The sequence below is a fragment of the Poecilia mexicana genome, unplaced genomic scaffold (assembly GCF_051168715.1).
Source record: "Poecilia mexicana isolate PSO_F unplaced genomic scaffold, ASM5116871v1 scaffold_2, whole genome shotgun sequence".
NCBI lineage: Eukaryota > Metazoa > Chordata > Actinopteri > Cyprinodontiformes > Poeciliidae > Poecilia > Poecilia mexicana.
Window position 1 is genome coordinate 23,228,807 of NW_028263371.1, and position 12,609 is coordinate 23,241,415.

The 12,609-nt window shown below is 45.3% G+C and overlaps 1 protein-coding gene and 1 pseudogene across 3 annotated transcripts in view; one reads left to right on the top strand and one right to left on the bottom strand.

Annotated features, from left to right (window-relative positions):
• Positions 1–8,908, bottom strand: part of zeb2b (zinc finger E-box binding homeobox 2b) — an 81,513-nt gene extending 72,605 nt beyond the window's left edge. Inside the window, exons 1-2 of one of the 2 annotated variants that reach the window (XM_088012844.1) lie at positions 8,538–8,908; positions 7,367–7,560 (exon numbers count right to left, since the gene is read on the bottom strand). In XM_088012844.1, the coding sequence (XP_087868970.1) occupies positions 7,367–7,439 (73 nt within the window). In that variant the 5' untranslated portion in view covers positions 7,440–7,560; positions 8,538–8,908. The remainder of the gene's footprint in view (positions 1–7,366; positions 7,561–8,537) is intronic. The other variant, XM_088012845.1, reaches the window with a different exon arrangement.
• LOC148160619 (uncharacterized) lies at positions 8,727–11,564 on the top strand (annotated as a pseudogene). Its single transcript, XR_015764067.1, has 5 exons — positions 8,727–8,759; positions 8,849–8,924; positions 9,039–9,092; positions 10,100–10,197; positions 10,659–11,564. The product of XR_015764067.1 is annotated as an uncharacterized LOC148160619 (transcript).
• The last annotated feature ends 1,045 nt before the right edge of the window (positions 11,565–12,609 follow it).

Sequence of the window (12,609 nt, forward strand, 5' to 3'; positions counted from 1 at the left end):
GCAAAAAGTTGAGGTTGTAAAAGCGCCACTGCGAAGAAGCTTGCTGCAAGGCACAAAAACAGCTCCCAGAATCCCCTTGTGTTCACGTCCCTCCGCCCTCCACCACCCCCAGCAGCACTCAGCCCCTAATCCCACTGAGCGCTGCTTTCAGTTTGCCCAGAGACCATGCAGGACGACTCCAACGGCCCACACTCACACACACAACCACACACTCCCTGTTTGCTCCGTTTCGTCACATGGACACTCACTTGTGCGGCTCTGCACCTCAGTCATGTTCTTCTACCTCAACCTGACGTGCATCTGAGAGGAAGAAGCTCCTCGTTTGGATATTAGCTGGAGGTAAACAGAGCATTAAATCCTGCGGCGGGGGCCAAAACGGGCGCGGGACAATGAGTTTGGCCCCGGCGTCTCCGAGCCTTTGTTCTCGGCTTAACGAAAACGCCGCCGTCGCACCGTTTTTACCTCAGCGCCGCCACAAACCAGGAGAGACCACAAAGGTGGGGAGGGAGGAAGGCTGAGACACAAAAGAGATGTAAAAGTGACAAGGAATGGATGAAAGCACCATAAAAACACTTGTGTTTTTTTATAAGAACGCACAGCGGCGGTGAGGAAGGGGCTCATGACGTAAAACAGCAGAACTGGAGCAGCCACTAAAAGTTTCATCACAGAAAGGGCCGATGTGTTCCCCTCAGCGCCAATCTGGACCCAATCAGCAGCAACCATTCAGGAAAATCTCAATAGGGCAACAAGACCTGCAGAATATTAACCAATTAGTCTCCACAACCCAGAGCATCGAGATTTACAAAATAACTAGTTCATAAATAATATTTTCTTTTTTTTCTTTTTTTTTTAAAGGTTGAGTTTCTTGTCCTTGAGGGAAGCTTGGTGGGAGGTGATAAAATCTAAACTATGTCCTCTTACATGTTTCAATTACCTGGTGAAAAAACAACATGTTGAGTTAATTAAAGGGGATTTATCACCACTTAACCCCAAAAAGGCTGACCTCAGATGATCCTGGGCTGGGAGGGAGCTGCTTCTGCTCAGGCTGGCTCAACGTTATGGCAGCAGTTTGCTTCCTGGACGGACGGAGGGATGGAGGGAACAATCTGAACCACCAGCACTTGGAAACAACTTAGTTTTTACGAGATTGTGACAAGAATGAACAGGAAACCTCAGCTGCCAGGTCACTTCATCCTGATTTGGAGGAGATAACATCGAAACAACGGCTTTCAGCGTGAATATCGAGAACATTTCCACGTACTTTTGGTCTAATTTCTGGTGCAAATGTCTTTGTGTTCTTTAAATAAGAAAACTAGCTTACAAGTAACTTTTATTGTAAGATATAGGAGCTTGGTTTGAGTCAATAAATCCTTAATTTTGATGAAATAATCTGCCTAGTAGTTGTTTTAATCAACATTAAGGAATTATTGGCTCCTGCATCTTTCCTGTAAGTTAGTTTTGTCTTATTTCAGGTGTTGCAGGAGGAACCAGACTAAAATACTTGTTAAGGAGTTTGTTGTTTTTGCGTCTGTGGTTCCCTTCCCCGCCCTCCTCTCTCCTCTCGACTGAAGCTCTGACTTGATGCGAGCGACCAGGAGGGCGGCGCGCCGATCGGCGATGTCAGGTCGATTCTGCGCCGCCGGGGAAAGGTAACCTCTCCGTCGGGGAGGAGACGGTGAGATAAAGGTAACAAGAAACGGGGCGAAGAGGAGGAAAAGCTCGCCGCCTGGCTGTCAGCGCGCCTGCTAATTGCAGATGTGCCAGTCTGCCATCATAATAAAATCAGAGGCAGGGCGGACATTAAGCACGACTGGCTCATTTGTGAGACTGCTGAAAAGGTAGCACAAATGAATATTTCATTACCTTAATTACTAAGGAATACTCCTTTCCACCAGTCGCCGAATGAGTGTTGCTGTAACTAATTATGAAGCGTAATAACATTAGGGATACCGTGATTGCCAGTTTATAAGCTTGGCGCTGAGGTAGAAACTGTGTTGGGTAACATTCAGGAAGGAAGGAAGGAAGGAAGTGGCTGATTTCTGAATGCTACCTGACCAATCCGTCACGCCGCAGCCTTTTCATGTCGTGGCTCACCTCTGCGGCCCGCGGGCGCGTCCCCACGCACCCGCTGTAATGTATGACCGCCGATAAGGCCGTGAGAAAAAAACGGCCGAGTACAAGGTCTGCTTTGATGGCCATGCTAATTCCAATACCCCTAAGTAGTAAGAATAACAAAGTGGAGGGGAATTTATCTCAGGAATGCTGGAGCAAGACAGCCGAGCGATAAGGAAGTAGCTTCCCCTGGGTGGGGGAGAAGTAATTAGGCTGGGCCGACTTGTTAGATGACTGGCCTGGCTGGCAGGACGGCAGCAGAAAAGGCTTCAGCCGCTGCAGTTTGAGCAAAAAGGAGAGGAAAGTGATACAAAGTCGTAAAGCCATGACCTAACCGGAGACAGAGCTGCGTGTCAGGGCTGAGTCACAAGCTTCAACTCATGTCTTCTGCTTCCTGAAACCTTTTCTAGGTCAGGAAATACCCGGCGAAGAACAAGCTCGGCGGCGGCGGCGTTGGCTATCCGCCGGCCACACAAACCCAAACTCTGTCAGACTCCAACCTTGTGCGTGTCGGAAAGGCAGAGGACAGCGCTGTCGGTGTGATTATCCCCTGCTACCTGAAGAGGTGTTTGTTTGACATTCCCGTCTGACAAGCGGCGGGACATGAAGCGTTCAGGAGAGGAGGGGGGGTCCCCTCTGCAGTCAGAACCCATTAACAGGGGCTCGACTTGGGCTACACATGTCCACCGACTGCAGCAGGATGACATTTAAAGGGGAAGATGTCTCAGCTCTCCTTGACTCACTCTTGCCAAAAGGTTAAACAGAACGTCGGAATAACAAGCAGGGCGCTGACCGCTCCCCTCGCTCGGCTGCAGCCTCTGCTTACGAAGGTGCTTGATCAGCGGCGAGATGAAAGCGGGAAGCGAGCGAAATCCGTGCAACCGCAAAACGACCTAATTTTGGGTTCTAATCTCGCCTGGCGATCGGCTGCAATTAAATCGAGATAACGCGTCTGAATTTGGGAGCACCGGGGAGAGCCAGACGAGTCCTCGTTAAAGACGGGGAAGAAAGGAGCAAAGAGGAGTCACTTAGGTGGTACAGGAGGCAGGAAACCTCCTGAATAATGAAGCGCAGTTGGAAAGTGAGCGCTGATCAAATAGCATGTTCTATTATGTGGAATTAAAGGTGGGAACGGTGGGCGAGTCGGCCCAGATTTCCACATGTCACCCAGCCTTAATCTGCCGATCTGCCATTGATTCCTCCACGCGGCCCTGACCTTGCCAGGAGAGCTCTTCTGACAATCCGGCGTACATCAAGGAGTGTGTGAATTTCCCTAAATGTGTGTGTGTGTGTAAGAGAGAGAGAGAGAGAGAGAGAGAGAGAGAGAGAGAGAGAGGGAGAGAACATCAGAGCAAGGAAAAACTGGAGGCTGCTTTCAACACTTGTTTGCACAAAGGTGTCATCTCCGAAAGCAGCTGCCGCACAGAAACGGAGAAAAATGGGAAAATTATTTTAATGGCCAACACGACACACACACACACACACACACACACACACACACACACACACACACACACACACACACACACACGCACACACACACACACTTTTACACACAAAAAGCGTTCACACAAGCATGGACCAGCTGTGATGTGTTTGTTCTTTTCATTTAATCTACATTTAGGCTTTTGTTGCTCCATAATCCGGCTTGTTAAAAAGCTGGACCTGACAGGTTGGGATCGATGCTTCGGAGACGAATCGGAGCAGTTCTCCAAACGAAACACAAATACAAGCGCTGGGTTTTGGCGGAACAGCTGCTATCCGAGCGAGCGCACATGTAGCATTGTTGGGAACAAGAAGGTGTTTGTAAAGTTGTTTCTCACCGTCATCAACATTTAATTATGAAATCTGAACGTTAGTTTACACCTGCTCAGCAACCTGTCGCCTGTCGCGCCCAGACTCGAGGAAAGTCGAGGAAAATGTCGGAAAAGAAGAAGAAGAAAAAAAAAACTGGCGAGACGCGGCGGAATAAGTGCAAACAGCAGGACGAGGCCAAATAAAGACTTTACATTTTCACTCCAGAACGACTCAAATGAGGCATTTTTTTAGAAATATATATATATATATATATATATATATATATATATATATTTTAAAAATGCATCCTCCTCCTACGCAATGCATAAAACATGCTGGCTTAGGGGTAGGGAGTGGAGAGGAAAAAAAACCTCTGAATGCATGCAGTTATTTGCCAGACCAGTGAAGTTTCAATTTCTGTGTTTGCTTGTTTTTCTGGGGATAAAACACAAGAGAAGCGAGAAGGCATGAAGAGAGACGAGATGTGGGCCTTTTCTCCGACTCATCCTGCAGAGTCTGGAGTCTCACACAAGTTCAGGAGGAAAACGCCGCCGCCGCGTCGCTCTGCCTCCACACAACCAAAGCAGGGGTTAACATCACGGCTGCCTGGTAAGGCTTTATCCCGAACCGCTCCGAACAAAAGGCCCCTTTTGCAAACAGACTCCTGCTTTTTTTTTTTTTCCTCCACCCCACAGTGTCCAAAGGTGTTTGCTGAAGTAAATCTGCCTAAATCCTGCCAGGAGGGGAGGGAAGGTGTTCCAATAATCCCTAAAAAGAAAGTTGTGGGTGAGAAACGGAGTCACATGACGGCTGGGGACGTCTCAATGTCCGTCCAGACAAGACACCTGCTCTCCTTATCTGCTCAATCCAGGATTTCTTTTGATTTTTTCTTTTTTTTTTTTTTTTTCTCTTTTTCCTGAGTGTCCGTGAATAGTGTGGGCATGCCATCTCGTAACACTATCTGCGTGTCAGGAGGGGCCGGGGGTCCCTGCTGGAGTACGGAGGCTATAAAAGGCTCGTAACCAGGGGACGAGCAACAAACAACCACAAACACCCTGGTTATTCCTCTCCAGCACCCACCCACCACTTTCTGCCTCCATTTTTCTCTTCCTCTTCTTCTTCTTCTTCCCTCCTCCCCCTCCTCTTTTCATCTCGGGCCCTTTTCTGATGCTGAATGCAAATGTGTAGCCCTGCTGCTGGCGGCGAGAGGGGCTGAATTGTGATTAAGGAGAAGAAGAAGAAGAAGAAGGAAGAAGGAGAAGAAGAAGAAGAAGAGGAGGCTCCTTTTTTTTTCTCTCTTCTTCTTTGTTCTCCCCCCGGGGGGATGTTTACCAGGAGAGACACGGCGGATCAGATATGAAAGGCATTCAGGTCAGCATTGATGTGAGCGAAAGTGAAATCGTACCTAAGGCATTCCAAAGAGAGCCGCGGTGTCAGGGGGTCCGGGGCCGCCGGTGCCTCCTGCGAGTGTGTGTTCAGAGGCCGGCAGGCACACAAATATCTGCACACAGGCAGGAGGACGGGCAGCCATCACAACGCACCGATGGCAACGAGAAAAACGTGTCAAGAAACGAGAGAAACCAGGTCCGAACCGCCAACAATCAGCCCCACAGTCCGCTCCGCTCTGAACAGCACAAACACACAGAGCGATTCTGAAACCTGAACCCTCACGTTTTTACCCGTCACAGGATAAAACCTCCCTGAATGTGACTTCTCTACAACAAGTCTCATGTCTTCCTCAGAGTAAATAATCCCAGATTTCCTTCCACAGGAATCCAGCAGCTTCCTGCTGGGGTGCAGCCCCGTGTGGGAATGGCAGCCCGGACAACCCCCCGCCACCATCGACGGCATAAACATGTAAATGAAACACATTACCGCTGACAATCAATTGTCCGCGAGCGCCCTGCGAAACGCAGCCCTCCTCCTCCTTCTCCTGCTATTTTCTCCTCTTTTCCTCCCTGCGTGATGGAGGCAGGAGTTTAAAGGAAAGGTGCAAACTTTTTTAAAAAAGCGACGGGTTTCTAAATATTCCTGCAGATTCCCGCTGCTTCGGGTTATGTAATCGGTGAGCGTTCCCAACGCTCCGGAGTCACGGGAGAAACACACCAACGCAGATATTCTGTCATTTTCCTCCTTAAATGTTGCTGTTTGATGCTCGTGCTGCTCGAGCGAGAAAAAAAACAACAATCCCAGGTGTTTGTGTGTGTGTGTGTGCGTGTGTGTGTGTGTGTGTGTTCCCGTTGGCCGCTCACAGCTGGATGTGACAGGCAACACCTGGCGGGGGCCAAACTCTCAAACAACTTCACGCTGCTCGGATCAAGTTTCGCACCAGGAAAAGGCGAAGAGCCTCTTCTTCTTCCTCTTTTTCGTCTTTTTGTTTTCGAGCAACAAAACAAGAGTTTGAACGTGTGGCGAGGTTTGGAGAAATCAAATAATCTGGGATGTTCAGCACCGGACTGGACGGTTTATTTGACTCAAATGATCTGAGAGGGATTTGGTGAAATTAGGTGATTTGGTTTGTGGATTTCAGATTAGAAATGAAGCAGCGAGGGGCTCAGCCGTCCCTCCATCCAGGCAGGAAGAGAGGGGGGACAGGAGAGAGGGGCCAAGCCTCAGTGAGCTGCTGCATTCCCAAAAGGGGGGAAGAAGGAGGAGGACAAAACTGCTTTCTTTTTTTTTTTTTTTAAAAGAAATCCTTGGATTAAAAAAACTCCTGACACACTGAGCCGCATCTCTACAGCTTCTTCAGTTTGGGAATTTTAAAATTTGCATTTCAATAATAATTATAATGAGCAAAAAAGAAAGAAAGAATGAAAGAAAGAAAGAAAGAAAGAAAGAAAGAGAGAAAGAAAGAGAGAAAGAAAAAAGGTGATAAAGCATTTAAATCCAGCACATAAATATATGAATAAATCCAATAAATCAGCTGTGGAGCAAAATGCTTCTCTGCTATTGATTGTTTGAAATCAATAGATGAAATCTGATCTGGATAAATAACCAGTGCGGGCAGGAATTCAATTAAATAAAATAATAATACTAATACTAATAATAAATTGTGGGACGATGAGGGGGAACGGGACTGGGAATGTCAGCGTTTATTCCTGCACATTTCAAACGGAAAAACGCTTAAAAATGTGGAAAATAAAAACTATAATATTAATTAAAATAAAGTAACGCTTTATGGATTATTAAAACTCTAACACAATTTCGAAAAAAAAAGGAAAAAGTAATAAAATGTCACTTTTCTAATTCTTTTTTATTTTTCATGCTCCAGACAGCAGCGGGACAGCAGCCCGGATAACGGAGCCCTTCATGGGAACCTCCAGCAGCCCGCAGCGGACTCCCGCTCCACCCGGAGCCGCCGCGGACGCCTCCAACCCCGGCCACAACGTCCACAGCTCGGGCTCCCCTCCACCCCACACCCCACGGACAACACACGCTCTCCCCGGGATCTCCTTACCGTTTTTCCGCCTCGGATTGGCTTGTTTTCGCCTCTTACACCTGGGGCCATCCGCCATGATCTCCTGCTTCATTGATAGGTGTGTGTGTGTGTGTGCGTGTGTGTGTGTGTGTGTGTGGAAAGTGGTGGAGGAGGTAGGGGGGATCAGATGGCAGCTCGCATGGACTCGATCCCTTGATTTTTCTGCGTGATATCTGCAGGGAAACAACAGAGACACGGAGCGTCAGAAGGGACATTTCTGGGGAAAATTGAAAAACGGAAATCTCCACTTTCATCCAACTTAACTTTTTTTATAAGCAGGAAATTTAATCAAATAATATTAATAATAATAACCTACAGTCCTCTTCATTCTTAGATTTTTATTTTATTTTATTTTAAAAAGTAACACAAACCTGGGAAAATACAAATGAAGTGAATTCAAACTCCTGCTGGTAATTAAAACACCGGGAATAAATGTTCAGACAAGACAAAAATACAGAAATAAAGACGCTAAAAAACCGGACCTGAGCCTCGGCGCGCTCACAATTAACGCGAAAACAGCAGAAATGAGACCAAACTGAGAGGAAAAACGCTGCTCTATGTCAGGTCCAAATGTCCCGACCTCGAACCCGGATCGGAACACAATAAAGCTAAAAGAAAAAACCCAACTAATTTTAGTTCTGATCCAAACTTTCTTTTTAACACCAAATCTGAGCCGCTGGTTTCTGGATTTCGCGCTGGGCGTCTTTGGACATTTTCGACGTTTGTTCCAATCAAAGCAATAAAACAGAAATAAAAGCTGAGTGGGATTTCTGTCGGCTCGGTTCGCCCGGATATTCACACATGATGCTGGTTCCGATGAGAACGCGAGGCTGGAAGAAACGGGGTCGAGAGCGGCTCCGTGTCCGGAGAGAGAGCTCGCTTCCCCGGACTGTCAGATCCGAGCCGGGACGCCTCCTCTTCATCCTCCTCTTCATTCTCTTCCTTTGTTGGAATAAATAAGGAAAGGTGAACCAGCAGCGCACCTTCCCTTCCTTCCACCTGCGCAGGTAAGCCGAAGTTCAGCTCCAAGTTTTACGCGGACGCGCGCAAAGTTCAAATCCAAAGAAAATCTGGGGGAAAAAAACTGGAATAAAACTAAAAAAAAAAAAAAAAAAAAAAAAAAAAAGACAAGAAAGAAAGTCGCACCTACCTGCTTGGTTTTTTTTTATTAAATGGAGGCGTTAAAGACGCGACTCTCAGATGGGAGCTGCCGAGGAGGGATGATGGCGAGCGGATCCTTTTCCACCGGTGATAATAATAAAGCCTTAGAAATAAAAGCCTCAGAAATAGTTGGGAGGAGGGAGGGACCGCTATTCCTGCTAGGGCAGGTTTACAACTGATGTCTTACACCCACTCCAGGAAACAAACCTGGGTAGGGACTGACGTGTTACGCCTCTTCTAATGACATTTTTTTCTCTCTCCTCTCCTTCCACCTCCTTTTCTCTGCCGTGCGGAACACAGAGGAGGAAGAAGGAGAAGCCCCCTGAAACGCACGCCACCTATCTTCACGGGAGGGGATAATTGAGGAGAGTCAAACGTGAGCATCTTCTGGGTTGAAGTTGTTGTTTTTTTTTCCTTCTCTCTCTCACTCTCTCTCTCTCTCTCTCTTTCTCCTCCTATCCGTTCTTTCTTGTTTTCTCGGCTTCGGCAGAAGAAATGCGGCTCTTTATTTTTGCAGAATCAGACGGGAAGCGGCTGGACTCGCGTAAGGATCTTTTTTTTCCCCCCCATTACAAATATGCATTCTGTGTATTTTATTTAAAAATGTTTATTTGCGTACCAGCGCACCTGCGTTGCGTCACCTGGATGCCAGGTGCGTCCAGGTGCGCCTCCAGGTATTTTTCCGCATGCAGAAATTCAACCAGAATCTGTGCAAACTTTATTGATTTCCTGACGCAGTTAATGCGGAGGAATTCAAGAAACTGCGGAAAAAAGTGGGTGAAATGTGGAAGTGGAGCGTGTTGGTGCTGCTGTGAGTGAATAACGCGCAGAGCGGAGCGGCGCAGCGCGCGGCGCAGGCTCCACCTTTGCGGCGTCCTGATTGGTTATGTAAATAAAGCGTTATTGTGTCCTGTCCTCCTGCAGCTCGCCACTGTATGGCTAATTAAATCATCAATCAAAAGGGGGAACCAAGCAGATCGACGCCTCGCAACCCTGGAAACTAAAAAAAAGAGAGAGAATTTATTCTGATTTAACTTTTTAAAAATATTTTACACTTAAGAGGAAGTGTCTCCACAAGGAGGGGGGATAAAGAAGCTTCATTTAGATTATTTTATTGATTAAATGAATTGATGAATTAGTTTTAATGCGTTTCTGCCTTTTTCCCCCTTTGTCTGTAGGTGTGAGCAGAGGCTCAAATAAGGGGAGGGGGCGACGGGGCAGCAGTGGCCACCTTCTGCCCCTCAACCAGAAATAAATTATATTTGGATTTAAAAGAGGAAAATCAATTCTGCAACTTTTGTTTTTATTTTGTCTTTTAGAGGAGTGGTGTCAGTGAAGTTGACTTCTTTTTAAATGTTTTTAAAAAGCAAAGATGAGATGTGACATTTATTTATTAGTAATTATAATTTATGTTTTATTTTGTCATTCAGAGCGATTAGCAAGCTGCAACATTTATTTATTTACTTGGATGTATTTTTTTTTTCCTGCTGGGGTTCAATTTCACCAAACAAAAAATACCCTGAATGCATCATTTTAATGTTTCCTCTGCAGCAGGAGACTCAGAAGGATTTGCGTCCTTTGGGTAAGTGTGGATTTTATTTTATTTATTTTCTTCTTTTTTCTTTTTAAATGTTTTCATCCAAAACAAAGAGGATGAAGAGGAGGAGCGTCTGTCCTGGTGCTGGATGCAGTCCTGGCTGAATTATCGTCATGCGTAATTTACTGCCACGGAGCGCGCATGTAAACCAAGCACACACACACACACACACACACACACACACACACACAGGCTGGAGTGGCCTCCTCTGTGGGGCCACATATTCACCGTGAAAACGGATTACAGTGGCTGTGTGACCTATAGGGGGACCTTGTTCTTAATGAATATATGGCTTTAAATCAGGGGATTTGTTGACTCTGTTCTTTTTTAATAAAACATTCACATTTTGTTTTATTCTGCAAAAAAAATTGATGATTTCTTGTCTTATTCCTCTGAATAAAACCTGAAACCTTAAAAAAAAAGGCTTTTTTTTTTTTTTTTACTTGGATCCTGTAAATGTCCTCTGTGTGTTTCTGCCTCTTGCGTTTTGTTTTTTTTCTTCTCCGCAGCGTTGAACCTTCCAGGCGGCGCTGCAGAGAGGCAGCAGGGATGCTTCGCTGTCTTTTCGGTGGGGTTGCAGCTTCTGTCTGCGGGCTCGGGTTACGCAGCTGCTGCTCCGTGACGGAGCGAGTCGGCAGCAGAAACTCAGAACAAGACGCAGCTTCAGGATTTAAGCGACGAGCCGGAGGTCAGCACCTGCTGCAAGCAGCCTGGATTCGTCGCATTTCACCCATTTCTTGCTGCGGTTCGAGTCGGAACGGCTCTGGATTCGGACCCAGAGAGAGGATGCCGATGCATGCAGAGCCTCGGCGTCTGAGCTGGGTTCTACACGCCGTGCATCCAGCAGCTCAGCCGCCAGGCGTCCCTGATTATTGGCCTAATTTAGATCTGAGAGTCACGTGACGACGCAGAGCATCCAGCCATGAATTCAGGCTCCGTCCTGTCAGGAGGAATCAGACGCTTCTCCCAAACCTGTTGCGAGACGGAGGAGAGGTTTTTGAATTTAAAAAAAATTTCCTCAGAAATGTAAAATATTTGCGCTCACCTGAGGCGGAGCGTCAGCGTTCAATCCTGGATGAGGATTTCGACGGGAAAACGTTTCTGGCTTCCAGAGTCGTTTAAACAAACATGAGCCAACGCTTCGCTCTCCAGTCTGATCCGATTCCAAGCAAAAACAATGATTCAGCTTCTCCAGAGTCACAGAACCGAGTCAGAGCTTCAGCCCAGATCGGATCTGATGAGACGGTCAGCTGAGGTCAGGACCTTTTGGGTCAGGACATCAACTAAAAATGACACTTAATTCACCTTTTTCTCTTCCTAAAGAGACTTTACAGTGAGTACAGTCAACAATATGAAGACATTTCAGGTAAATTTACAGGTATTTACAACAAAACCCTAAAATAAACGATTCCACACCAAGTGAATTATTTTTGATTTGCACAAAAGAATAAAACTGAAGTAACAAATTATTTCCTCAAGTTACAGTTTGTAAATCCTGGATTTAGTTTTTATGAAGCATAATTAAAACCATTGAATTGATTATACATTTTCAGTAACTCTGCAGATAAATGCAAACTCATTTTGAGCAACTTTATAAGTAAATATAGAGGAGAATCTGGCGGTAAAACTCGTCATTTACCACATAATGTGTTGAAACAACTCTGACTTCCTTCATTTGCTGCAAACCAGTTCTTAACATCTTGATGTCACCATAAAGTTAGTAAATTCTAACAAACGGTGAACTATAAAACCAATAAAAACCGAATATTACAGGAAATTGTCTCAACCGAATGCTGCAAATTCCTCTCTTTAATTCTTGTAACAACTTTACAGTCAATAAGTTCTGATTATATTCTAGAATATGAAGTCAGAAACAGTCAGTACGTACAGTTATCACTTTACATGAAGTACATTAAACTTTTACAGACTTTTACATTAATCTGCATTATGGAGCCAAAATGGAAACGTAAAAATTGAGAATACATTCCTGCAGCTTTACGCTCAACTCATACAGGAAGTTGCATAATTTACTGCAAACCACTTAAAGGTGAGTGAATTTGTGGTTCTAATCTACAACAAGAAGCCAGAATAAAGCGTAATTATTGATACATTTTATAAAACATTACAGGAAATGATTGCAGAGTTTCAAAATAAAACTGAAAACTGCAGAGAAACTTCAGTTTCTCTGTAACTTTACAGTTCAGTTCTTGTTTCATCTGCGATTAAACAACAAAATAATCGATTTAAAGGATCATTTGTGACGTATTAGCCCCCTTTTCTTAACTAATATTAAAAGATGTTGAATTCACCATGAACAAAAACAAAACAAGTCAATGTCAATCAATCAACCAATCAATATCATCATGTTTAAATTTATTTAGCACTAAACTGAGAAAGAAATTAAATATTTAGTTTGATTTGTTGTTTTTACACTCCGGTTCTCCTGAACACTGCTCAGATTTCT